Source organism: Mustela nivalis (assembly GCF_964662115.1).
Source record: "Mustela nivalis genome assembly, chromosome: 7".
In the NCBI taxonomy this organism is placed as follows: domain Eukaryota; kingdom Metazoa; phylum Chordata; class Mammalia; order Carnivora; family Mustelidae; genus Mustela; species Mustela nivalis.
This window is the reverse complement of record NC_139026.1, coordinates 45,776,579-45,804,365: the sequence shown is the minus strand read 5'-3', so window position 1 is coordinate 45,804,365 and position 27,787 is coordinate 45,776,579. Positions and strand designations below refer to the sequence as shown.

Sequence of the window (27,787 nt, the reverse complement as noted above, 5' to 3'; positions counted from 1 at the left end):
TGCCTCTAAAATTCCATTTTGTTGGGCGCCTGGGTGGCTCAGGTGGTTGAGCATCTGCTTTTGGCTCAGGTCATGATCCCCAGGTCCTGGGATCAAGCCCCATGTCCAGATCCCAGCTCAGCAGGGAGTCTTTTTCTCCTTCTCCTTCTGCCTCTCCCCCTGCTTGTGCTCTGTCTCTGTATCTCTCTCAAATGAGTAAACAAAAAAAAAATCTCTAAAATAAAATTCCATTTGTTAAATATGCCTTTTATTCCCTTTAGTGAGAATAGTTGTCTGTCCTTGGATCTTGTCTCCATCAGTTAAGAAAGATTTGAGCAACAGGATATTAAATGATGAAAAGCCACGCGGAGGGAGGTGGTAGGGAATGAGATTCTCTTGGGCACACCAGTGGCTGATGAATGCCCAGTTTAATGTGACTACTGGGGTGACTTCAACCTAGCCCATCCTTGTCAACTCACAGGATCACGAGAAATCAATAGGTCTCAAAAAAAAAGGCGCCTTGAACAAAAAGTGACCTAGAAGGTATCTGAACTTTGAAGTGATTGTTAATTCTTTTTCAAGACTTTTTAAAAAATAAAATATATTCAATATTTGTAAATTAGACAAAAAGAATATTTGCCTTAAAAAAACTACTTTATGAAAACTTTTATCCTGGAACTCAAGTGAGTGTTGCTGGGGACTTGAGCAACACAGAACAGAAAGGATCTTAGAGTTCAATTGTGATTATAAAAATGACTTGAAGGAGTTGAATGAATGTCTTAGTTTTATACTTACTAGTGTAACATCCTTTGCTAACATCCTTTGTTTATAAAACACGGATATGCTCACCATAACATCTTGCCAACTTTCTAAGACACAAATTCATAGATATAATAAATGATTTGTATATCTTTTTTTAAAAAGATTTTATTATTTAAGAGAGAGAGAAAGTGAGAGAGAGAGATAGAGCAAGTATGATGAGGGGGGATGGAGGTGGGAGAGAGAAGGAGAAGCAGGCTACAAATTGAGCAGGGAGCCCAACGTGGGGCTCAATCCCAGGACCCTGGGATCATGACCTGAGCTAAAGGCAGACGCTTAACCAATTGAGTCACTCAGGCACCCCGATTTGTATATCTTTTAAAAACATGTAAGTGGTAAGTTGAGGGAGAATCTGAAAATACTCGTCTGATGAAATGAATAGAGACCAAGTATCTGGGGTGCCTGGGTGGCTCAGATGGTTACGCGGCTGCCTTCGGCTCAGGTCATGATCTGAGGGTCCTGCAATCAAGCCCTTCATTGGGCTCCCAGCGCAGTAAGAGTCTGCTTCTTTTCCCTCTGCCTCTACCCCTGCTCATACTCTCTCTCTCTATCTCTCTGTCTCAAATGAATAAATAAAATCTTTAAAAAAAAAAAAAAGACGAAACCAATATCCTTCTGGAAAGGGAGTCTTGGATTCAAATAGTGACTTGTTTCTTACTCTTTGACCTCAGCTAGATCATATTTAATGCAATAAATATATATATAGTTTAATTATTATATTAATAAATATAGTTTCCAGCTATAAACATAGCTGGAAACTAGTACAAAAGAAAACTCTTGTAGAAATCAGGTATAAACATGGAAATGAGTTTGTTACAGGCAACTAAATAACATCTCTTCCTTGCTATAAAAGCAAACTAGTTAAGCCTTCAAGTAGGCAGCCTAAACTTGTCAAATTCAAGTATGAGGATCGGAGCTTTAGTTCATGTAAAATTTGGATAAAAAGGGGTGGTTAGGTGGGTGGAAAGAGATTTTGTGTTCCTAACCTTATTTGCTTCATTTCTTTTTCTTTTTTCTGCTATAGTTCGACACCTCCTAGAACATCAACATGTTCCTTTCTGCTTAAGACAAATCTGTTTTGTTTTCTCTTTTAACCAAAGTGGAGCTGGGGGAAGAATTAACCTCCTACCCCCACTCCCCCACTCCCAGTTAGAAAAGCACATGTTTTGAACTCCTAGAACTTAGTCACTGCACCTTCTTGGTAAATAGATTTCCTTCTGAGTCATGCCATTACTGCTGAGCCCTACTACATTTGTACAGAGATCTAAAAAATTGATAAGGACAAGGTCATAAATGGAAAAGTTAGTAGTTAAGATCCCACAAGACAAAAGATTGTAACCCCCATGAATCTCCAATGTAACCTTTGCCTGAGGGGCTGAGGGTTCAATAATTCAGAGTCTCCAAAGTCAGGTCAAGCCCAATGCCCCTGTACCATATTTACCTCTGATTTCACAGCTACATCTCTCTATATCGCTTTGCCCTTTAACTTTGTTGCCGTGAAAAAAGTTGCTAGGTTTTGTTTTAGTTTACTACTTAAAATTTGGGCAGTTTCCTCTATCCATAACACGACATCTCTATATCCTGTTTAATAATTTGATGCAATATAGTTTTTATTGGCTTTTTTTTTTTTAAAACCAATTCTGATCCCAAGTGGTGCGAGACATCCCAAATGTTAGGAGAGATGATATGGAGACTTAGAAGCTAAAGCTTTTGAGAAGAGATAGGCACACAGAATAAGAATGGAACGGAAATATTATAAATTATCTGGCAAATTGGTTGAACTAGGCAGATAAATGAGGTATATCCACCAACAATGTAATTTTGTTTGACAAATGCCCAACTTCCACTGGGTTGTGCACAAAGTGAACAGTTCATTTTGAATGATCTGACACATGTTAACAGTAATCACATTTCTCCTCTGCACTGGAGGGCCAGGATGAAAATGCTTTAAATCCCTGACTCATGTTGCAGTTTCAAGGAACGAACAGTCGCCGTACTCATGGGTTACGGTACATATTTATTTGGTGTGTTTTTTTTCTCTTTGGAAATATTCCACAAAAGCTATCATTCAGCACACTGGCCTGTTATTTAAAGAAGGTAACTTTGTCCTTTGAAGCAGAAGAACTGTCAAGAGGGAATAATTGGCAATTATGCAAAAATAGCAAATCCTAAAATCATTTTTATTATCAGTGTAGAGCTTAGTGTTTCAATAGATTTTAATTAATTAATTATTTAATACTCAAATTAATTTTCTAAAAATAGAAGTTAAAATAATGAATTTCATTTTATTTCCTTAAGCTTTAACTTACAAGGCAACAGGAAGTCTACGTTTATGTTTACGAGCATCTTATAATAAAATAATATTGAAGTGCCTACATCATGCTAGGTCATAAAAATATATAAAAGAAATAATGTCTTTTCTCCAAATAAAACTTAGATTCAAAGTGAAAACAGATGAATGAACAAAAGTAATTCTCTGGTATTTTTGTTTCTCATGAGTCATTTCTTTCTTTCTTTCTTTTCTTTCTTTTTTTTTTTTTAAAGATTTTATTTATTTATTTGACAGAGATCACAAGTAGGCAGAGAGGCAGGCAGAGAGAGAGAAGAGGAAGCAGGCTCCCTGCTGAGCAGGGAACCTGATGTGGGACTCGATCCCAGGACTCTGAGATCATGACCTGAGCCAAAGGCAGAGGCTTTAACCCACTGAGCCACCCGGGCGCCCCGTCAAGAGTCATTTCTAATTAAAAAAACTAACAAACAACAACAAACAAGCAAATAAAGAAAGGACGACAGCAGAAAACACATCCTTCCCTGAAAGTAATTAATGTAAGTTTGGGAAATGAATTCTTTGAGACATCATTCACAGTGTTCTGTAATCCAGATAAAGGGTGAACAACCAAAATACAAATATTCATTCTTTTTTTTCCCCTGTTAATAAACATGTTAGTTATTATAGTACAGCTATAACTTTGGGATAAAAATGCGAAAGAATGGGTTGAGGCATAAGCTGTTCTCACACATTACTGACAATAATGACTAAAGACATGAGGAAACTCACGGGATACCATCACCAGCTTAAACAAATATTAACAAATGCTTCCTCAGTGCCCCTGTGGACTATACGTGGCTGAGGCTGCCCATGACCATAGATGGTTTTCTCCTGTTTGTGCATTAGAGCTTCAAGTCAGAGGGCAATGCTGGGTCCATTCCAGAAGTGCCTGAACAAAGGCCCTCCAACAATCCATCTGTCCTTAATGAAATGCCTCTTATATCCAATTAAAATACTTCCTAGTCTTCTATGATGTAATAATTTCTAGATTCTAGATTTTCTAGATTTCTAAATTCCTCTATTTTCATAAAATATATCTCATTTTGACCATCAAATACACTTCCATTATTCAAGTGCAGTACAGACCTAAGGTCTACTGTGGGTTCATAGTTCTGTGACAAGCTCCTCATCTTTACTGGGCTGAAGTGTATTGAAGGACAAACACTTGATTTTAACTAGGTTTTGGTTTGGTGAGCTTCTCTGGGCTTGCAAATCTGGATGACTCACTTAAACTCAGAATAAAGCAACAGGGAAGGACGCTTATAATATTCACTGAAAGCTTACAGGAAGAAGAATAAATTAACCCAGTGGTCTTCTTAAATTTTGAAGAATTGTCCTGAGCAAGACAGTGTGCATGGCCTAGGTCAAGGACCTAGATATGAAAATGGGGTTTGGTTTGAAACAAAAGGGAGGCCCGTCAGAGTCACATGCAGTTAGGTTGGTGAGGGGTTTGGGGGTTATAGCTCACATGGACCCTCTCTTCTTCTCGGAAGCAGGAGGCGGCCTCTTCTTCCTCAAAGCTCTTACAGCTCAGTGTGGTACCATTACCTACACCTACCCCTATATTCTCCTTGGCGGCTTCCGTCTTATTTGCCCTACTAGAATACAAATTTGTTGAAAGCGAAAATCACATTTTATTTGTTCGGTTGTTTGTTTATTCATTTAGTTGTTCAACTTGGATATTATCTACACAACACTCAGCTGTCCGTGCGCCCACTATATGCCAGGTACTGAATGAAGGTTGGGCAGACGGATCGACATAGGCACCAGCCTGGAGGGAAGAGACGGTATGGGGGCTGATACCCTCTGAGTCTGGAGTTGCTGAAACTAGGAGGATGTTGCTCAACTATTAGAAAGCCCAGTGCACAAAGGACCTCGGATCATATTAAGAAATCCAGACCTGATTCTGTAGCATTTAGGAAGCCAGAGAAGAATCCTGACGTTCGGAGGGCATGGCCAGATTTGCTTTTAGAACGATGACTATGTGGCAAGAGAGAAAAATCCCCTGTGTATGTGACAGGGGGTGGGCAGAGCTTGGAGAGGGCAAGGAGGGGAGCAGACCTTAATGCAGACAGAGCAGCTGGGGGTGGCTGTTCCAGTCATGGTTTGAAGATGAAACACATTTTCATCCTGCCCGAAAAAAACTTGTCCTGTGTTCAAATTATATTCGGTGCCTATTGTAGGTGAGGACTTCCATATGGATTTCTAAAGTTTAATTCATATTTCAAGTCTATGAGATAAAAACTATACCTTTTTTTTTTTTTTAATCGATCCATTTTGGAAAGGAAGAGACTGAGGCTCCGAGGGGCCAATATTATGCAAAGACAGATTTAATCTCACAGACATTAAATCACCTGCCCAGGGCCACATGCATCCCAGTGGCTGGCTTTGGGACTCAAATTCAGTCTGGTATCCAAGCTTTCTGCACCACACCTGTGATATTTGCTGAGATGAGTGGCATTGTGCTTTCCTGCAAAGGGGAAGAGACTAGGAATCAAGATGTCTAGATGTCAGATGTTGTTTTATACTCCACTTGCTTGTCACTTTGATGAAGTCACTTCATTTCAACGGGCCTTACTTTCTGCATCTATAAAATGTTCGCATACATTCCCTCAAGTCTGATTCTATGATTTCACGGATTTAATTACATATATTTAGGATGGTGATCATTCTAGTGAGTTTGTTACAGTGCAATGAAGCAGAAGTAGTAAAAAAAAGCGGGAGCGGGGGTACTGAATTGATTCAGAAGTGAGGATGGCAGAGACGATGGGGGCAATTTAAAAAACGTTAGATTTATGGGGCGCCTGGGTGGCTCAGTGGGTTGAGGCCTCTGCCTTCAGCTCGGGTCATGATCCTAGGGTCCTGGGATCGAGCTCCGCATCAGGCTTTCTGCTCAGCCAAGAGCCTGCTTCCCTCTCTCTCTGCCTGCCTCTCTGCCTACTTGTGATCTCTGTCTGTCAAATAAATAAATAAAATCTTTTTTTAAAATGTCAAATTTAGAAAACACTATGAAGCCTCTATCCACAGGGTTCCTTGGGAACAACAAGGTTAAAACAGGGTTCCTTGGGAAACAAACCAAAGCAAACAAACAAAAATGCATTTCCAATTAATTCCAAAGTTGTGGACAAAGGTGAGTGTCTGGTAACCACTTTGACCATGAAGGCAGTGAGGAGCACACCTGTTAGGGAACAAAGCAGGGTGGTTTTCCTTTGACCCTACAGTTTCAAGCAATCACCTGACAAATATATCCAAATGGTTTCTCTTTGGTATAATTTACTGGATAAGTCGAAATAAGTTACAAGACCATAAAGATTTAGAGAAGAAAGTGTCTCAGAATGGAACTTTGATGTGAAAATAAACTTCCTTAAGGAATAAACATATTAAGTATGAGGGTCAGACAAGTCTGACCCTTAGGGAGATTTTTATTATCAAATAACACACCATAAACAGCTTTCATTTCAACACCTCCTGGGATCGAGTTACCCTGTCACACAAACTGTGCACGTTTCTAAATGAAATATCCCATGAATAACATACCTCAGGGGAGATTCCTATAATTCCAAATTGGGATAAACTTTGATGTAAAACATTTATATTAAGTGAACGCAGCACTTCCTCAGACGGCAGAGCATCTGAAGTCCCTCCTTTTCGGTTTACAGGAGACACAAAAAGTTCAACACTGTTCTTCTTTTCCTAGTAAAAGCAGATTATTTGTATAGGTTAATAGACATTTTAAACAGCTTTGGAAAATATTTTCACCTTTTCTCTAGAATCATTAAAGAAAATTAGAAGCCGAGAAGCTCCAAAGGCATCTTGGAGATAAGGTTTGCTAGTTATCTGGCACACTTAATATTATCAGCCTGAAGCCTGGAATCTTCCAATGACTTTCTTTCAAGATTTGTAACTTTGTATTTCCCTGGAAGCTGGTTTAATTGCCACTCCATATTGTAATTTTTGAAAAACAGCTTTCAGACATTCCCAGAGCAATTGTGTTTAAAGAAGTGTTTAAAAAGCAAATGAATTAAATAAAACCTGATGTAGCAGTGCAATTATTAGCCCTCACGACTCCATATATTTTCCTTATAACCTGTATCAATGTGAGGGCTGGGCTAACTAAGGAAGCTGATGCTAGATGAGCTTTGAAGTTGCTTCCCCAATCCTGTCCCTCTCCTCAAATATATTATACTTTTAAAGTCTATCCTTGGGGGACGCTTGGGTGGCTCAGTGGGTTAAAGCATCTGCTTTCGGCTCAGGTCATGATCCTAGGGTCCTGGGATCGAGTCCCACATCAGGCTCACTGCTCAACTCCCTTTTACTCTCCTTCTCCACTCTTCCTCTCCTTCTCTCTCTCAAATAAATAAAATCTTAAAAAAAAAAAATCTATCCTTGGTAGAAATGCATACACTGTGCAGTAATATCCTGATACTTTCTTCTTAGTATTACCTCATTACCTGAAAAGGAAACAGGATTTCTTACCATAAATGGCTGATACGTCACATACACACACAAAACCAAACACTAAACAAAAATGATATTGTCACTGACAGATTCTCCTTTACAATTTAGATAGTGCCTTTCTAGAGGAAATTGTTGCTAGTCTTTTCTTTTTGATATGTAGAGTTCTCTTGTGCTAGAAAATGTTCTTTCAATGCAACTTATCAGTTCAGCTGGGTATAAAAACGCAGTGTCGTGCTCACTTTGGAAGCACTTAAACTAAAATGCAATGTCAGGGGGTGCCTAAGTGCCTAGGTGGCTCAGTGGATTAAAGCCTCTGCTTTCAGCTCAGGTCATGATCTCAGGATCAAGCCCCAGATTGGGCTCTCTGCTCGGCAGGGAGCCTGCTTCCTCCTCTCTCTCTCTGCCTCTCTCTCTGCCTACTTGCGATCTCTGTCTGTCAAATAAATAAGTAAATAAATAAATGAAATTTTAAAATAATAAAAAATAAAATGCAATATCAGTATACTAGCAATCCAGAAAAAACATTTCCGGGAACACCTTGGTAGCTCAGTTGGTCAAGCATCTGCCTTCGGCTCAGGTCTTGATCTTGGGGTCCTGGAAATGAGTCCCACATCAGGTTCCCTGCTCAGGGGTAAGTTAGTTTCTCCCTCTGCCTGCTGCTCCCTCTGCTTGAGCTCGCTCTCTCTCACTCTCTGACAAATAAATAAATAAAATCTTTAAAAAAAATTAAGTTAAAAACAATTTTTGTGTTTGCAGGGCACATCAGACAATGACTAAACATAGCATAATGTTGGTGTAAAACATGTTTATAATAATTTAGTTTCTGACCTAGTAACAGCAACGGTAGAAACAGATCACTTGTTTTGTGCCTGACACACTCCAGAGCATGGTAAATCTGTTATCTCATTTAATGCTCAAAACACCTCCGGGGTATAGGTATTACAGTTATCTCCAATTTATAAAAGAAGAAACCGAAGTGGCTTGCCTAAGGTCACAGAACTGGGATAAGGCCAAGCTGGAAATGGAGTACAGTTCTGTCTGTGCCTCGGAAGCAGTGCTCTGAATCACTGAGCTCCACTGCTCTTGGCTTCATCGTAGCTCCTGACAATATAATAATTGTTCTTGGAAACAGATACATATAAATGCCACTAATGTTCTCTGAGGATGAGCATGTACTTCCTTGGGTGTGGCCAATCTCTTATTTCTGCAAAGAGCCATTATGCTCCTTAAATCTATACACCTCAAAATATACTTAAGATATCTAACACACACACACACACAGAGTTTAGGTCTGGCTCTCAGACATCTCTAATACTTCCATCTTCTCACCTGAGCCAGCTATGCCCTGGATAGAAATAACCAATTTAACGCTTTTAGGATATTGGGCAATATTGCATTTCCTCTTCAATCGTACTGCATTAAAAACTTTGATGGATTATTATTTTTTTTCAGCTTATTTAGTCCCAAGGAAAGCTGGCTTACAGAAGAGAAGTTATTATGGGACCTGAAACAACTCACTCTCCACACACAGAAAAAACAAAGAGAGACAAAAGCTCTAAACCAAAATAAAAAGGAAATTCTTCTTTGTAGCTGAAAGTGCAGATACTGATGGAAAAAAAAGACGAGCTCAGGCAGGAGCGTCAGAACTGACAGCAAGGAGAAGATACAGTAAGAGGTAAGTAAGATGGTCCCGGAGTCCCTTCTCAGAGGAACCTTGGGTAATCAGCTGTTTACAAAAAGAAAATCCTATCATTTGGATTTGCCAATCTTTGCCCTTTGCTCACACCCTCCTTCACCTGCCGATGGGAGCAGGCAGCTGGGCGACATCAACGGTCCCAAACATGGAGGGAAGGGGAAAGAAGTGATGTGAAGTGTTGACAGGTAGGTCTGAAGTGGGCTTTCTACAGAAGAGTCTTCCGCTTCACCTCATCCCCACCCCAGATACTCAACCTAAGTGTTCTCGTGATTTTTCAGCATTATTCTTTTTTACCCTAGGGTTTTTTTTTTTAGATTTTCTTTTTTTAATTTTATTCATAAGGCAGAGGCCAAGGGAGAAGCAGGCTCCCCGCTGAGTGGAGACCTCCCCCCTCCCAATGTAGGAATCAACCCAGAACCCTGGGATCATGACCTGAGCCAAAGGCAGGCACTTAACCAACTGAGCCACCCAGGAGCCCTGGCATTATTTATTCTTGCATTCCATTTGGGCTGCTGTCCTTAAGATTTGGTTCTTCTTTACTCTTTATTTGCCAATATATTTGTCATCTTGACACACTTGAAGGGTTTTAATAGTTACAGTCTGGAGACAGTGTCTTCACTGACGTAGAAGCTTTCAGTCTTAGGGAGAATATTTTGGGAGTACCGTTGGGTTGGTGAGACAAATATTTTCAGCTCCTCTAGACACACCTATCAGGGTAGAGCTAGCCTTGAACTATGAGAGGGTTGACAAACTTTTTCTGGGAAGGGCCAGCCAGCAAATACTATAGCTTTCAATTTAGTCAAAAATCTGTTGCAACTACTCAACTCTACCATTGCAGCCAGAAAGCAGCCATAGACAATCTGGGAAAAAATGGGTGGGGCTTGTTCCAATGAAACTTTCCTTGCATAAACAGGTGGCATGCCAAATTTGGCTCATGGGCCATAGAAAAATAGCATGGGCATTCTTTATTATGTAAGCCTACAATAAAAATCAAAGTCTGTACTCTGGGAAAAGCAAAATGTTGGCATCTTACAACGAGGCGGTTGATGTGCACTTGCTGGGGTAAGATTCCTAGAGCTGCGGCCACTCCCTGGCGGAATATCCGAAGCAAGGTTATGTTCAGCCTGCTTACGTCCATTTGCAGTGTCTGAAAAATAAAGAAAAGAAAAAAGAAATCAAAATGACAGTCATCTGTCGTTCAAGGCATTCAGTTCCTGACCGATGACTGACCACAACAATTTCTGTGACTGATAAATTCACACTCATGGTGTTTTATGGCATTTTTAGGGGAGATAAAGTTATAGGGACATGTTACCTGAAATTTTAAATGACGTTAGTGAAAAAGATGGTGCAATTTGTCTAGTCATAATAAATAATGCAAAGGCATAATCAGTTCCCAAGGAATTTCACTGAAATGTGTGTTGGTCTTTAGTTTCAGTCCAGATGACAGAATGGAATATACGGCCAACTACATTTCAGTAATCCAAGCCTTAGGACATCTTTAATTTGTGTTCACACACAGTCACATGCTGTGTAAGTTCTGTAATGCCAGACTTGGCGGTTTCCCTATACAGTCATCTGTTGCCAGTACAAGGCAAAAGAAGAAGGTCTAAAAATGCATTTTCAAACTCTGGTAAAGAAGCCCATGGTACTGATAATTTGGTCTAAGATAAACAGTTGTTATTCAATTGTTGGGGTGCACACTCTTGATTTTTAGGTTATTTTGGAAAAAAGAACTAAATCCTTAAAAATTCCCAAAATACAAGTCAAATTACAAAATTAATAACACAACCTTTATTTAAGCTGTTACTATATTTAAAGCATGAAGTTGTTAACTATGTATTTTCAAAAAGGTATCATAATCATTTTGCCCACGACAGGGAAACCAAATCTTTATGCATTTCTTGTATCTCATTATGCTTACTTTGCTAACTTGACCATAGTTGGTTATCAATGACTGTTGGATGGTTGCAATAGCATCTATTCTATGAAGTAAAGCACACTTCTAAGTGACACTTCTCTGATAAAGAGATTGGCTTACAAGCATAATCGACTGTGATACTAAAACCCTAAGAGGATTCTTTCACAGTTTGTTGTAAAAGAAAAATGGAACTGTTTTTGAGAATGTATTTTTTTTTTCAAGGAAACAATACAGCTGCTATACATAGAGTTAGCACAAAAGAAGTGATTGGAAACTGGACCAAATGCTCAAAGCTACAGGAATCAGAGAGAGTTGGGAGGTCAAGGAGGTGAATGGTTCCCCGTCAAAATGGCAGACGCGGCTCCACACTGCTTTTATACTTTAGGATCTTTTAATGCTTGCTTTGGGTCAGGGGCCATAGAGCTTGGCCATGTTAGGAAGGTAGAACTGGACTGCTTGCAAACAGCTGAGATCCAGAAAACGGTACAACCATTTAAAACTTTGAGCCAACAGCCTAATGATCAGGTACAACTTGCTTCTGGAGAGGGAGAAAGGAGAATTACGATGGGGGTAGGTAGAAAAACTACATCAACACCATCAGTGGTACTTTTTTTATTAAACGAAACCATCAAATAGGACATAATTGTCTGCTATATTATTTTCTGTACTTATCTATAGACTAAAGTTCTTCCCAATATAAAAAACATAACTTAATACCGAAAGTAAGACTTGAGATCAACCCTGAAGGTTGAGTTGGATTTGGAAATGCGGTAATGAGGAAAGTACTGAACTTTCAAGCATGCTTTATGTTCTATGGAAAGATGCTTAATGGAAAATCCAAGAGATAAGAAAATCTCAGTCCACCTCGTGGTTCTGAGAAACAGGGGTTTCCTTTTGTCCAACAGCTTCCTTTTGGTTCTGCAAGGCAGCGGAAACCGTCTACAGATAATGGGATACACTTCTCCCCTTTGGCAAGGCCAAAGATGGGTTCCTCGGTTCTTGCAAATGCTGATTAGGAACCACTGACTCCTGGCTCACCCCCAGTGTTTGTCAGGCATTGTGAGCAGGCAGCCACTGCTCCTGATCCCCATGGGCAAGATTTGGAGCTCCAACAGTCGACTCTGGGAACTGAGAGTCAAGGGGGTTGTATACACACTTGAGAACTCAATTCCCAGGGCCATGATTAGCTCAAAGCTTGTAACTGTGGAAACAATATTAAAGTCTAAGTTCCTCAGATTAATATGGCAAATGGAAGTGAAATGGGAAATCAAGATTAAAAATCACTCAAAATTGCAACTTTCTAAGAAGGCAAAAGCTGTGCATTTGAAAAAGAAATGTAGACTACCTAGCTAAAGTGAAGAAGGGACTTGAAATAATTAGCTTAAAAATTGCAATCATCGGCTCATTGCATCAAAACATTGGAATAATTTGCCTCAGTTCTCTGCTTGCCTGAGAAAAGTTGTTATGTATTTCTGACGATTCCTCATAAAATGGTGACGATAAAATGAAGTACAAACAAGTAAATATATATGTGAGGGTCTAACATGGGCCAGACATTCAAATGAGTGCAAGTGAGGAAAAGCAAAGGATCTTAAACAAAATAAAAATTTTATTTCAGAGAAAATCAAAGTATATGAATTCCTGTAAACAGAGGATATATGGTCTCTCCTTCCTTCTGGGTAGATGATAGAGATGCACAGCTTCTTTTCATTCTATTATGTGAAATCACAACAACTACGGTAGAATACAAATCTCCATGGCATAACAGCAGTGTCGCAACTTCAAAGTTACCGTATAGTAATGCAAAATACATTTTAGTCTGAGTTCTAAACCCATTTAGTCATTTGTATTATTTAACACACCAATGATTTAAGCTTTTAATTTCAAGAGACTCAAATGCTCTTTCCAAATGTAAATCCTAAGCCATTTCACAGTAGTAAATAATGCAAATAAAGTTATTATCCAAAAAACGAGTGTTTTTGATTATTACAAATACATACACAGAAAAAAGTGGAACATATTAAAAAATTCAAAGATTTCAAACTCCATCTGTATTTAAATTTATTGGGCTCTCCCTTGTTAAGAGATTCCTGAGTCAGTTCTTTTTACCTGGAGTCTAGGTTCTCCCCTCCACCCCACCTGCACCCCCTGGCAACCCTCCAACCCCACAAAAAGAAATACTGCTTTGTAATAAGACCTTCTTTCTTTTGTCACCAGATTGTCCACTAAAGTCAATGATGCCTATGAATGATAGATATAAGTCAGTCCAGTAGAATTGATTAAATCTAGCCACGATTGTTATGTTTAAATTATATGTATGTGATTGGCTTTTAGCAATTTATTTCTAAAGAACAGTTGGATTATCTTTGCCTGGGAGGGTGGCAGGTTTCCAAATGTTGTACTTGTCTTGAAAGAATGCAGCCTGGTCTGCCATCTGATCAACCCCAGTAAGTCAGGACCACGCCCAGGAGCCCCATTTGGATGGGGAAGGTCAAATGGTCATTTGTCTTTCTGGAGAGATGCTTTAAGAGGAATCCACCCTATCTCTAACTTTTTGTGCTCATTGCTCCCTGGGGTCTCTGTCTTCACATTATTAGCTAGGAGCCTCCTCATTTTGTCTAGAGGTTAGATTGTCAAGTGACAAAGGCTTGAGGCTAGCCTGTCCTGTAGCTAACCCGATGTTTCTGTCTGAAATCTCACAGGAGTCTCTACCTTTTTTAAAGTTAAAAAACTTCATCAGGACATTTCCTTGGGTTGATAGTTCCTGCAGCGCTGTGCCCTGAAGTCTACGGATTCTAAATTCTCTGCTTTCTCCTATTCTACACTGGAATGCTTTCTCTTCTACTTATTTTTTGGCTCATCTTCAAGGGCAACAACTGTGCAGTTATCTAGTCTTTGTCTTTGTCTCTAACCTCTTTATTTTGTGTACTTATTTTCTCTAACCACGGACGCGTCTTTATTCAATTGAAACTTTCTCGGGCCTATGTCTTCAGCAGAACCTGTTCTACTTCTTTTGTTTCTAATGTGGTTTTGATATCTGTAATGTGCATTTTATTGTTGTCTTCTTGTACCTTCTGAGTTCTGCCAGCCCACTCTTTGTGACAAGATACGTTCTCTCTTCACTGCTTCAGACAAGAAGTGACACAAAACTTCTCTCAGTTTTTTGTATCCATTTTTAAATAGATTTTTCCCAAAGAGTTCAGCTTCTCTTTCCCTCTTAAAATACTTCCAACTTTCTGGGGCGCCTGGATGGCTCAGTGGTTAAGCCTCTGCCTTCTGCTCCGGTCATGATCCCGGGGTCCTGGGATCGAGCCCCACATCGGACTCCCTGCTGAGCAGAGAGCCTGCTTTCCCCCTCTCTCTCTCTGCCTGCCTCTCTGCCTACTTGTGATCTCTGTCTGTCAAATAAATAAATAAAATCCTAAAAAAAAAATACTCCCAACTTTCTATCACACTAGAGTTAAATTCAATTAGGGCCTCTAAGGCCCTACTTTATCTGGTTCCTGTTTGTTCTGAGCCTCATCTCATATCCCTCCCTCAAGCCACCCTATCCTTTCGCCAGTTCCTCAAACAAGCTACTCTCATTTTTACCTCATGGCATTGGCATCTGCCTGCCCCCTCAAGAGCTGTTTGACATCACTGTACGCGGGTTCCTTCTCGTTGTGCCGCTTCCAGTTAAAATGCCACCCCTCAGGGAGGCCTTCCCCCCACCCAGGCACTCCCTATCACATCACTGTGACTTATTTCCCACTTACCACTATCTGATAGTCTCTTATTTCTTTTATTCCTTCCCTTGCTAAAACATGAGCTCCCCTGGTGTGGGACCTGGTTCTCTGCTATATCTCCAGAACCTAGAAGGGTGCCTGGCACATGGTTGGTATTGAAAATATCTTTTGTGGAATAAAGGAATTCGTGAATCATCATCAGCAACGCTGTGTTGTTACTGAAGGAATCTGAGTTCCATGGTAGGCATAGGAAGGGTTACAAAACCAGGACATTACTCTTGCGAAGATTACATTTGGTTAAACAGTTCACCTGAAATGCCTACTCATTCACAACCACAAAGATTCGATTTAACACGATGTATATTTCATTTGTAATTAATATGTCTCTGATAGTTTGACCACTCCACCATGCAGGAGGGAAAAAAATGAATTTCTTTTTTTTTTTTTTTAAGATTATTTATTTATTTATGGAAAAGAGAGAGTGGGGGCTGGGGAGGAGCAGAGGGAGAGGGACAAGCAGACTCCCTGCTGAGCACCCAGCCCATTGCAGGGCTTGATCTCAGGTCCCCGAGATCACGACCCGAGTCGCAACCAAGAGTCAGATGCTTAACCAACTGAGCCACCCAGGCACCCCTCATCTTATCAACTTTCTGAAGCTTACTTCTAATAGGCAAAATCAATATAGTTTTTCAGAATTGTATGCTATATTGGTTGTAAATGGAATTCAAACTTAATCAGTGTTAGTGTCTATTTCTTGTGGCTAATTTGAGAGTTTAAAGTTTATCTTTCTAATGATAAAAATTAAATATACTCATGATAGAAGGTTTAGAAAATACAAAGAATTAGAAAGAGAAGTGAATATTCTCCATAGCGGTTTATCCCATTACCCTGAAATAAAAGTTGTGGTGTTTTTAGTGTTAGCTTTTTTCTGATACATAAGTAATATAATATAATATAATATAATATAATATAATATAATAAGTGTACATATTAGATATACCCATATGTATCATACAAATTTTTATCCATTTTAATCTGATGCTATAACTGTCACATTTCTAAGGCTTTCTTTTCCCCCTGATGTTATGAGGAAACACTTATTCCCCAACCCTGATGCTTTATTCTTTGTGGTGGCAGTCCAAATACAGTATATCTCTGAATTCCTCCCCTCCACAGTTTCCCCAGGGGAGGGAAAGTGGCTTGTGTAATTAGTGTATTTGGAATGAGACACTGGGGCATGTGGGCTCTGCGCTTTCCTTCTGGGGTCTGCTTGTCTGTAAAGAGCATAACATCTGGTCTTCTCTTTGCAACTGGTAAAGCAAGTTATAAAGGCTCTGTCCGTTTTGAGTAGGCCACACTTGGTTGGTATTCCTGTGGCTAGTGGGTAAATTTGCCTAAGAGGGAGAGGCAGTTATGGAAGTATATTGTTATCATGCTCCTAAGTCTTATCTCCAGCAGTCCAGTCAACAGTAAAGTTACATTTTTATCTCTACATGCTGCTTCCTCTGTCTTTCTCAGGAAGGGAGAAGGCTCTAAAACTTTTCTTGTTGGTTAACTTGATTTCAGTAAGGCTATCCACAGAGAAGGGTCAGAGGAAAATCAAGAATATGGTGTTAACGGAAGTCAGGAGTAGAGTTCCAAAAGTGGTTTGTCAACATTGCCAGATGTTGTGGGAGATTAAGAAAAATGTGGACCAATAAAAGGCTATGGGATTTGTTGATGAGGAGTATTTGGTGGGCATTAAGTAGTGGTTCTCAAAATGTGGTCCACGGTGAATTAGGCTAAATGAATCTTTGTTGGAACTCATTTAAAAGTACATGTCCGAGGGGTACCTGGGTGGCTCAGTGGGTTAAGCCTCTGCCTTCGGCTCAGGTCATGATCCTAGGGTCCTGGGATCCAGCCCCACATTGGGCTTTCTGCTCAGCGGGGAGCCTGCTTCCCCTTCTCACTCTGCCTGCCTCTGCCTACTTGTCATCTCTCTCTGTCAAATAAATAATCTTAAAAAAAAAAAAAAGTACATGGCCAGGTTGCCTGGGTGGTTCAGTCAGTCTAACGTCTGTCTGCCTTTGGGTCAGGTCATGATCCTGGGGTCCTAGGATTGAGCCCCTCATTGGGCTCTCTGTTTAGCAGAGAGTCTGTGTCTCCCTCTGCCCCTCCCCCTGCATATGTACTCTCTCTCAAATAAGTAAAATCTGTGTAGAAGTATGGGTGCATGACGTACAATTCCACAGACTTTCATTTATTCCGAAGGATCATTTAACTTGAGTTTTAAGGGTTAGTAAACATTGATACTCATAAAGTAAAATCAGCATGTTCTCAGTGTATACTGAGTATTTAGGGGGTTAAGAAGTGAGTATATTCTGAAGAAAAAGGCAGAAGACTAGGACCAGTTTTTGTTGAGAACAAAAGGAGAAAGACGGAATGGTTCATAGACTAAGCCTTTTTTTCCCCTCCAGATGGCAAGAACTTTGACCTTTGTACTACCACAGCACGTCAGATGACTTAATCTTGCTTCCTAAGACCCTACACTGGGAATGAGCTACCCCTTTCACACATGAAATGACAATACTAGAGTTTTGGTCAGACGAATGTTTTGAGACATTCTGAAAACCACAGCAACACCAGCTTTCTGAATTTCTGGCATCCTTGCTCTGCTGAAGCTCTGGGCGGCCCCAGCAACTGATGAGCCCGTCAAGGGAACGATTCATGAAGGAGCTAAATGTGTACTGGTAGGGAGTGAGAAAAAGTACAGTAATTGCATGCTTAGAAACGTAAGACCTTGCGGAAAAGGGAAATACGTAAGAGCTTCTTGAATTATGAGCTCACACATTTAAAAGTTCTGGCCTGCTCTGTTTGCTAATTACTAGGAAGACTGAACATGACTTAAAATAATTGTGCTTGTGTGTTTGGAAGTTGCAGGTAGGTGAGTAAATACCAAATAAGAAAACTCTGCAACACCAAAATATAATTGTTAAGAGGATGGGTCAAAGAGTAAGACAAACTTGGATTTAATCCTGGGTCTTGGTCAAATGATTAGGTCTCTCTGAGCCTCAGTTTCTTTATCTGCCAAATGGGATGCTACCTGCGTCCCTTCATGGGGCTTCTGAGGATCACATTAGTTATCAGACAAAAAACAGCTAAAACTAACAGATAAAAGGTACTCCATAAATTTGGCTTAAAGATATGGATTTGCTATATATCAGCAGGAAGCCCCATTAATTAAATGAACTGCTTCTCTGGATACTCAGGACAAGGGGAAATTGAGTAGCCACCTTGTTGATCAAATGAAGGTTCTTTATTTATTTCCTGAAACAATAATACTATCAACACACTAAGAAGTGGCCTGATTGGATTTCCAGTGTTTACTTCCACTGATTGTTTCAGCTATCACAGAGCTTTAGCCAAAGTCAATCAGGAAATTTGCTCAGAAGAAAAAGCAATGGTCAAAACAATTTGGCTTTTCTAAAGCGATATAGCTTTTGGAGAGAATATACATATTCGAGGTTTCATGTTAAAATGGCACATTTGGGGACAGATTCCTTGATTTTAGAATGTCTGCTTCCATGTTCTGCCTACCTCACCCTTGCAAACCATGGCTACGTGAGCAGTCAACCCAAATCCCAAATCATATGGAAGACTCTTAAGAGATGTTGAATTAAATTATATTTTTATGGATATAGAATTTATATTCATCATCCTTTTCTTTTTTCTGTCTATTACAAATTAAATATTAATATTGAAACAGTCAAATTAAGTGATTTAGATTAGAAGCCTTTATCCTACTAATTTAAAAGCTTTTTATAACCTAGTTTTTTCTTCATTTCATTAATCTGTCTCCTCTATTTTAATATTACCTCTTAATTAGTGTTCCCTTTCATATTCCCTAATAACATTCTTGTTGGAAAAAAAAAAAGTAACTCTCTTTTGCCTTAGAAGACTCCTAAAATTTAAGAGTTCAGAAATTTTATACACTGCTTTGAAGACTTTAAATTCTATATAATTTGGAGTAACCCCCCCATCCTTATAATAAGCTATTTTTAAAAATCATGAACTGGTAAAAGTCTTCACTTTTTCACGTACAAATTCACTGGAGGAGATAAGGCTTCCATATATTATACATGAACACTATACTTTTATGATATTATCATTCCTATACCTTGTGAAATTGTGTCTATTTGTACTTAAAAAAATATTTTTTATAAAAGTTACAAACATCTATGGATGAAATAGAAGAAAACAGAGGTTTAATACAAAGTTCCTTAGAGACCGGGGAAAATCACGATTTAACCACAGATATTATCCTGGGTACAGTAAACAAACATAATAGCAAGTTACTTGCTTTCAACAGAATTTTCTAGTCTCATTGTTACATGTCCAAGTCAACAGAAATTTCCACATTCATCTCCCTTGATTATGTTTTCTATCTTGCATCAAACGCTACTTCTCCATTATTCTCATTCTGTGTGCTCGTTGGGTGCCTCCCCACGTAATGTTACTTCCCCTCCCTTCCTTTCCCATTTCTCATGCTGGAGACAGAACACAGAAGCCAAAAAGCTTAAGGACTTGAGTCGAAAATGGCTGGAATTGGGGCCAGGCAGAAACCCTGTATAGACAAAAGCTCGGAGCTCAGGCGCACGAAGCCTGGAAAACGAGGTCAGACAAATTCAGGTTTGCACCCCCCCGCCCCATGAGGACAAAACTGTAATCACAGCCTTGACCGCAGCACTCCTGCCGCTTTTCCAGAAGGACAGAGGAGACATCCGGCCACTCTCTCCAGTAAGGACCGAGACCAAACTTCTAAGTAGCATTTAGGGACGCTGCGAAATAGATGTGCGAGGGTGAAATAATAATCCCCCAAGCTGTGTGTTCGCTAGTCAGCAACTGATAATGTCCCAAACCATCCAACATATAAATGTTACTTTAAAAAAAGGAAGAAATCAGCAATCCTCACAGGCCACCGGGGGTGCTTTATTCCCAATGTGGGTCAAAGAGGATAGATGGCGCCCTCTGATTCTTACACACTCATATTCAACCAACAGTAATATAGTTTTGGGGGACTCTCGAGTTTTCCCACGAAGACGCTGGAGCAGGGAGATCCCATGGGCTCTGAAGTGTCGATCTGATTGCAAGGGTGGTCTGGAGGCTAATGACCACGGAAGGGTGCTATAAATTGTCTTTTATTTCCATCCCCCCCACGCCGTGGTTTGTGTTTCACTTCAATGACTACAATAGGATTCTGTGTTTTGCTCTTCTGGTGAACTACAGAATTCACCAAGAAACATGGTAAAATGAAATGAGGTTTATGGGCATGTGTTTTTGAGATGCAAATAGGAACGCTACGATTTAGTGTCCTTTCAACTTTTATTCTCGGTAATCTTGATACTTCTGTCACAGTGGGAATTAACAATTTTCTGCATAGCTAAAAATGAATAAAGACAGAACATGGGATACATTTTAGTCAATGTTCTCGTGGTTTTTTCATCTGCAGGAAGAGATGGCAAAATAATAAAAAGCATACAATTTTCCACAATGTGTTATTTTAGTTTTTAGCATCCCGAGAACCATCTCATTTCTAGAGAAGAAAGATTCTGAGTGAGGCTGTCTGTGGCATAACTTGGAGGCACAGCATGACCTAGCCAATTTCATCAGTCATCTCTTCCTAGCATTTCCTATAATACTCTTGTTTTTCGTCTTGTTTTCTTTTTCTTTAAGCATGATTGAGCCATGCTATTTATTAGGATTGCTATATCTGGTCTAATGATTAAATTGTTAAATAGGATTTCATGGATTGATCAGAAAAACTATTTCTCCCACTGCAGCTAAATATAGAAATGGCTAATTTCATACAACACAACCCAGCCCCATTATCACCTGAGTAATCAATGCTAGCAATTTTTTTTAAAAACATTTTATTTATTTATTTGACAGTCAGAGATCACAAGTAGGCAGAGAGGCAGGCAGGGATAGAGGGGGAAGCAGGCTCCCTGCCCAGCAGAGAACCTGATGCGGGCCTCGATCCCAGGACCCTGGGATCATGACCTGAGCCAAAGGCAGAGGCTTTGACCCACTGAGCTACCCTCGTGCCCCTCCATGCTAGCAATTTAAGAAATAAACTTAAGATTGTGGAAGCTGGGGGCACCTGGGTGGCTCAGTGGGTTAAAGCTTCTGCCTTCGGCTCAGGTCATGATCTTGGGGTGCTGGGATCGAGCCCCGCATCAGGCTTTCTGCTCAGCTGGGAACCTGCTACCCCCCCCCCCCCGCCTCTGCCTGCCTCTATGCCTACTTGTGATCTCTGTCTGTCAAATAAATAAAATCTTAAAAAAAAAAAAAAGATTGTGGAATCTGTCAGGGAAGATATGTAGGTATATAAAATTAAGAAGCCACATTTTCTTTAAGGCTTTAAAGTCTACTAAATGACAGATCTAAACACATTAGTCCTCCTCACATTACAGTGTACCTATGCACTAGACATTAAAAGAAAAGCCCTAACAACTGTTGTTTCTCTTTGGTCTAAAATCTTGCTTCTAAATCCTAGATCCTGCTTTGAAATTATTGTCAAGCCATCATTTGACATTATTATCTGCTCATATTTCACACAGGAGACACGCTAAAAAAAAATCTGACAACCCTGTATTTCATGGGAAATAGAGACTGACTTCTTGAATCAAATAATATATTTGGGCCATCTTGATGACTGTTTTCTGCAATATTGAATCAGACAGGAAGTTAGACCAATTTTATTATTAAGATGAATTGAAACACCAGATGCACTATTTTTGACTTTGTTATTCATCACCACAGACCGCAGATAAAATCAGAATTATCCATAACTCTGGTACCAACACCAGAACCACTATATTATTTTTAAACACTCCAACTAAATTCTAAATGCAATGCTTATGTTTTAAAATAGACTTAAGTGAACTAAATATTGTGTGAGGTTTTTCACCCCAAGACAGCACGGTACAGATAAACTTGTGAATTCATACATAATTCTTAATGAGAGCCACAATTCTTCTGAGGACAGTCAAGCTTTAATAATAAGGTTCTTGGTTTACTGGTGGAAAACAACAAAGCGGAGGTTCCCAGTTGGGAATTAGGCCTGGGAGGTCTCGTGTCTCTAACTTTCATTCATTGGTCCCCACATCCGATTATAATTGAAGATACTGACTAGTCTTTTAGTGAAGTCTGCATGCAAAGGCAGGGTCCCCAAGATGCAGTTATAATTTTAAAAAAATCTAGATTTAGTGACTTATTCTACTTAACTGTTTTCTCTTTCTTGTGACCATAAATGCAAGCTAGGTCATCTTTTCCCTGTCAGTTGAGAACTACATGAACCACAACCAAGAAAATATCCACTCAGTGTCTTTCATATATTTTTCCATTCTGTCCCAGTAGATATATTTGTATTCCGTTCTCTTTAGGATGGATACAAATTTTACAAGAAACTTCTTGTGGTCGTGGTAGGCTCTCTACTATTTAGAGATGTTGAGTAATTGCACGGCATTTTCTTTCCGTTTCCAACTTTGAGGCTAAGGATATTTCCCTAGATATCACACAGATTCTCTGCTGACTCACTCCTATACAGCCACACGAACAGATAGAGGCAGAAATCTCAATATTTACCCTGTTAACCTCACACCATTAATGTCACGAAAGATTCACTTACCTGTTTGGAAACTGACTGGGTGTTGTGATGAGTTCGACTTCCATTTGTGCTCTCTGTGTTCTTTCCTCACCATAGCAAGCTGGACTAATGATCAAGATTTCTAAGCTTGTGTGTGGAGATGAAGCCTCATTTCACCACCTGGAGGTAACTGCCTGGTACTATTTCTAGAGTCATTGCTGATCCCAGGTCTACTGTAGCAGCCTATGCCCTCCCAAGAGACATCCCAGGTGCTTGCTGTTTCGACAGTTTACTAGAATTGAAATTCATAGGGATTTATTTTACAGTGATGCACAAAACTCTAAGATGAGAACTTTGTGGACTATAGACAAGATGTGTTGCATGAAGGATTCTCATTTTTTTTCTGTCTTTTAAAAATGAGATGTTTACAAGGTGTTTTCATGAGAAAGTTTTTCTACAAATCTGCTATTTCCTCCAAAATTTTCCTCCTCTGTAGTAGGGACTTTATAGATCTCCTTTCTTTCTTTCTTTTTTAAAAAAAAAAATTTTTTTTTTAATAGATCTCCTTTCAACACTCATCACAACTTGGAAAGCAGGGATTATTATTAATGTTTTTACCAATGGGGAATTTAAAGTGATTTAAGTAAAGCCCAAATAATGAATCTGGCATTCAAATACAGGTTGGTCTGACTATAATTGGTGATTTTTTTTCCACTTCACCATATGCACACTGTTATGACTTAACACAGAGGAACTTCAAATAAATGGCTGTTGTAATTACTATTAGTAATGAAATATTTGGTCTGAACAATGGGAGGAAGTAAAGATAATTAAGACATGATCTCTGTCTTTAAGGAGCTATCAGTCTGTTAGAAGTTGAAATATTGTAGGGATTTCATGAACTATGGCCTCAAGATACATGGCATAGCTAGCAGGTTGTAATAAAACTTAATCATTTATACATTACTGGTGACATGGTAAGTTGATTTTTTAAAGAATAGCCCACCGTCAAGAGTCTTAAAAAATGTTCATGATCTTTGATCTAGTAATCCCCTCATATATATTTATCTTAAGGAAGTGGTTCCAATGAATTAAAAATAAATAGATGCCAGGACTTTCTTTGAAACATTACATAAAAAGTCAAGAGCCGCTTAAATGAACATCAGTGCAAAGTGGGTAAGTTCGTTACGGTGCATCAACAGGAGGTGAACTGTGCAATTCTCTCCCCTTTTCCTGCATCCTTAGTCCACCCTCTCTAGTGGGTCTTTCTAATTTGCCTTCAAATGTGCTGCAATATTTCTCATATTACAGGCCAAACAAACCAAAAGATCTCCTTGGCTGGCCACCGTCCCTTTTCCTTAGTCTCCTCTCAAACAAAGGTCTCAAGAGTTGTCGTATTCATTGTTTCCAGTTCCTCCGTTCCACCTGCCATTGTCTCTGTATCAGCTCCTGTGACGCTAAACCGTCATCACTGCGTCCAGGGGTCAAGTCTCAGGCTTCGTGCTCCACCTCTCAGCAGCCTTTGCCATAGATGACTCCTTCTCTCTCCCTTGATACTTTCCTTACCAGGCTTCCTTTCCAGGAGGCCACGTCTTCTGTTCTGCCTCTGGTTCGGCAGTCACTCCTTTTCCATTCTTCCTGACTTCCCTACGTTGAAGGGTTATGTGCTCAGTTCTTCATCCCTTTCTTTTTCCTAAACTGCAGTCTCAAATTAATTTGGACCTCACTCTCAGAGGACTTGTATATCCAGTTGTGTACTTGACATACCCACTTGGATGATGGGAGCATAAACCCTGACAGTTGTTGGTTTTTTTTTTGTTTTGTTTTGTTTTGTTCTTGTTTATTTTTATTTTTTAAAAAGATTTTATTTATTTATTTGAAGGAGATAAAAAATAGGCAGAGAGGCAGGAAGAGGGAGGAGAGGAAGCAGGCTCTCTGCTCAGCAGAGACTCTGATGCAGGGCTCAATCCTAGGATCCTGGGATCATGACCTGAGCCGAAGGCAGAGGCTTTAACCCATGGAGCCACCCAGGCGTCCCTGTTTTAGTTTTTATTTATTTTTTATTTTTTGTAATACAAGTGTCTGACTTGAGCTTTGATTGCCAATGCATCCATTTCAAAAGGGCACCCACTTCCAAGGCGGCAAGCTCCAAAAAACACATTGCCAGCCACATCCACTAGAAAAAGAATGGTGCTGCCTCCCCTTTACTGAGACTCCTTTGTCGGAGAGATCTTGGGTTGATTTCAACCACTGACCATCTGGGTCACTTGCTTTTTCTCTTCCCATTTTTAATTTTTCAGTTTATCAATAAAGAGTAAGTCATAAGACCCTGGGCCCCCATCCTACCCCTACCCACAAAGGCAGAGCTCTAGGCCCACGCTCGTTTTCTCTCTCCCCATAAGCTTGCTGTGTGGTCCCACGTGTGCTGTACAATTTCCAGGTCCTGTAAGTAATAAACTTTTATTTTTTCAAACTTTCCTGATGGTGGTCACTGTAAAGCATCTTGCAATCATAATAAGGATCACAAGGGCCAGTTCAACCACAACCTTGATTATTGACAGACTAAGACCAGCACAGTGACTAACTGGATCTTTTCTACACTGAACTCATGATTCCTACCCTACCTCCACCACAGATCTGCTCCTTCTCTAATTTTCTTCCTCTCCATAACTAACAACTTCAATCTTCTGTGTGCTTGGGTTAAAAAATCAGGCATCACTTTTACCTCCTTTCTTTCTCTCATGAGCTACAACAGCTGGCAAATCCAATCAGCTCTACCTTTGAACAACATTCAGAAGACCATTTCTCATGACCTCCACCATTACCACCCTAACTCCCATCACTTGCACTTGTGTTATGACAATAGCCTCCTAACTGGGCTCTCTGCTTCCACTCTACCCTCTGTAGTTTATCTTCTGCACAAACCCAGATTAATTTTTTAAGCCATAAATTATATCATGTCAGTACTTTCCTAGAAAACCCTCCAAAGGCCCCACCTGATCTCCCTAACAGCATCCTCTCTTCATGCCTTCCCCCCATTCCAGCCTCTGTCTTCCACCTACCCCCCCAACTCATTTCACTCCTTCCATTCTGGTCTCCTTGCTGCTTTTCAAACACAGCAAGCTCCCTGTGACCTCAGGGCCTTTGTATGTACTGTCTTACTGTTAGGAACACTCTCCCTGAGGTATATGCAGGGCTCATACTCCCATTTCACTCAGGTCTCTCCTCGAACACTACCTTTTCAGAGATGTCTTCCTTGACCAGACAGTTTTAAAATACCATCTTTCCTGTAGCTGTCTGCCTCCTGACCCCGCTTTCTTTATTTGTTTTTCCTCAGCACTTTCCCTCATAGATGTACAATATTCTCTCCTTATTCGAAGGCATTATTTAAGAAAGCAGGGATGCTGGCTATTTTGCTTCCTGATGATTCACAGAATCTACACAATACCTGGCTTACATTAGAAGCTCAATAATATCTTTTGAAAGAATACAAGACTAAAACAAGTGCAAAATACTCAGTGAAATAAGCATAATGCCAAGCTGTATACTTTATAACTTTATAAATATGTGAAAATCTGTAAAGGGATACAAAGACATTAAAATGATGGTAAGCAATGGTATTTGAATAAAATGTTACATTGTTGGACTAGTTTCCAAGATTTTGAAATTTTAAAATCACCATGTGTGTCTGGGAAATGGTATCACTTGTCAGTTACAAAGAATGCAGTTGTGCTTTTTTTTGAGAAATGACTAGGTTCAACCACCTATTTCAGAGAAAAGTAACATAGTGATTTCAGAGTTGATACCACTCATGGACATTTGAACATTCTCTCCCATATAGCACACCAGTTAAGTGCAGCAATTTGGAGTCAGACGGTCTAAATCTGAAGCCTAGTTATTCCACTTAATAGCTCGATGACATTGGGCTAGTTATTTAATCACTATCAAGGTCAGTATTTTTTAAGACTTTTGTTTTTTTTAGAGCAATTCTAGGTTCTCAGAAAAATTGAGTAGAAGGTGTAGAGGTTTCCTATATGCCTCCTGCCTCCACACAGGCTAATCTACCCCATTATCAATATCCTCCACTGGACCAGTATACTTGTTACAATTGAAACTATATGGACACGTCTTAATCACCTAACTTCATAGCGTACATGAGGGTTCACTTTTGGTGTTGCCCATTCTGTAGGTTTGGGCAAATGTATAATAAGATATTTTCACTGCTCTGAAAATCCTCTGTGCTCCATCCATTCATCCCTTCCTTTTCCCTAAACCCTGGCCATCCCTGATTTTTTTTACTGTCTCTATAGTTTTGCCTTTTTCAGAATGCCATATAGTTGCATTCATAGGGTAATGTACTCTTCTCCGATTGGCTTCTTTCACTTGGTTGGTAATAAGAATTTAAGTTTCCTCCATGTCTTTCCATGGCTTTTTCTCATTTCTTTTTAGCCTTGAATAATATTCTGTTGTCTGGAATTACCACAATTTATTTATTTATTTATCTGTTCCCATACTAAAAGGATATCTACATTGCCTCCAAGTTTGAGCAGTTTTGAATAAAGCTGCAATAACCCATGTGTAGGGTTTTGTGTGCAAGGTCATTTTTTGGTACCTTCCTTGGAGGGTTGTTGTGGGGTTTGAGATAGAGCTTCTAAAATTCTTAGAATTTTGCCTGGAATATAGTATGCACCCAATAAATGTCAAGACGCATTTTTTTTTTTTTTTAATTACTAGCCTGGCCAGATAGTTTTCCCCTATTTCATAGACAAGGAAACTGAAATCCAAAAACATTAAAGGACAAAAAATAAGTAGCAAAATCAGAGCTCATAACCAGGCCTTCTTATTCTAGTATATGTGCTGCCGAAGTGAGCACCAGGCCTTCTTATTCTAAATCCAACTGTCCTTTTAAGTCATGTGGCCATTCTTCAGAAGGCAAGCAAAGACTAGACTCACTCTGCTTAGTATGGAAAATGCTGCTTTGTCTCTTGGTGAACTTTACTGTCATTTTATTTAAATTACGAATTTATACCAAATTTTATACATATAGCAACTCATATAATATATCCCAAGGTAATTACATTTCTTTACTAATGAACTATTTATCAGTGTTTAAAGAGATGAACAAGATGAGGATAGCTAGTTTAATCAGATATATTGTTTCTAGATCACCTCATAAGCACTAGATGAAAATTCTGGAATCAAACATGGAATTTTAGGAATCTGCATATAACCA

General features: G+C 39.5%; 1 protein-coding gene across 2 annotated transcripts in view; it reads right to left on the bottom strand.

Annotated features, from left to right (window-relative positions):
* Positions 1 to 27,787, bottom strand: part of PTPRR (protein tyrosine phosphatase receptor type R) — a 201,777-nt gene that overhangs the window by 100,182 nt on the left and 73,808 nt on the right. The window contains exons 1-3 of one of the 2 annotated variants that reach the window (XM_082742871.1): positions 22,597 to 22,759; positions 10,315 to 10,428; positions 6,665 to 6,820 (exon numbers count right to left, since the gene is read on the bottom strand). In XM_082742871.1, coding sequence (XP_082598997.1) covers positions 6,665 to 6,820; positions 10,315 to 10,419 — 261 coding nt within the window. In that variant the 5' untranslated portion in view covers positions 10,420 to 10,428; positions 22,597 to 22,759. Of the gene's footprint in view, positions 1 to 6,664; positions 6,821 to 10,314; positions 10,429 to 22,596; positions 22,760 to 27,787 lie in introns of those variants that run through there. The other variant, XM_082742870.1, reaches the window with a different exon arrangement.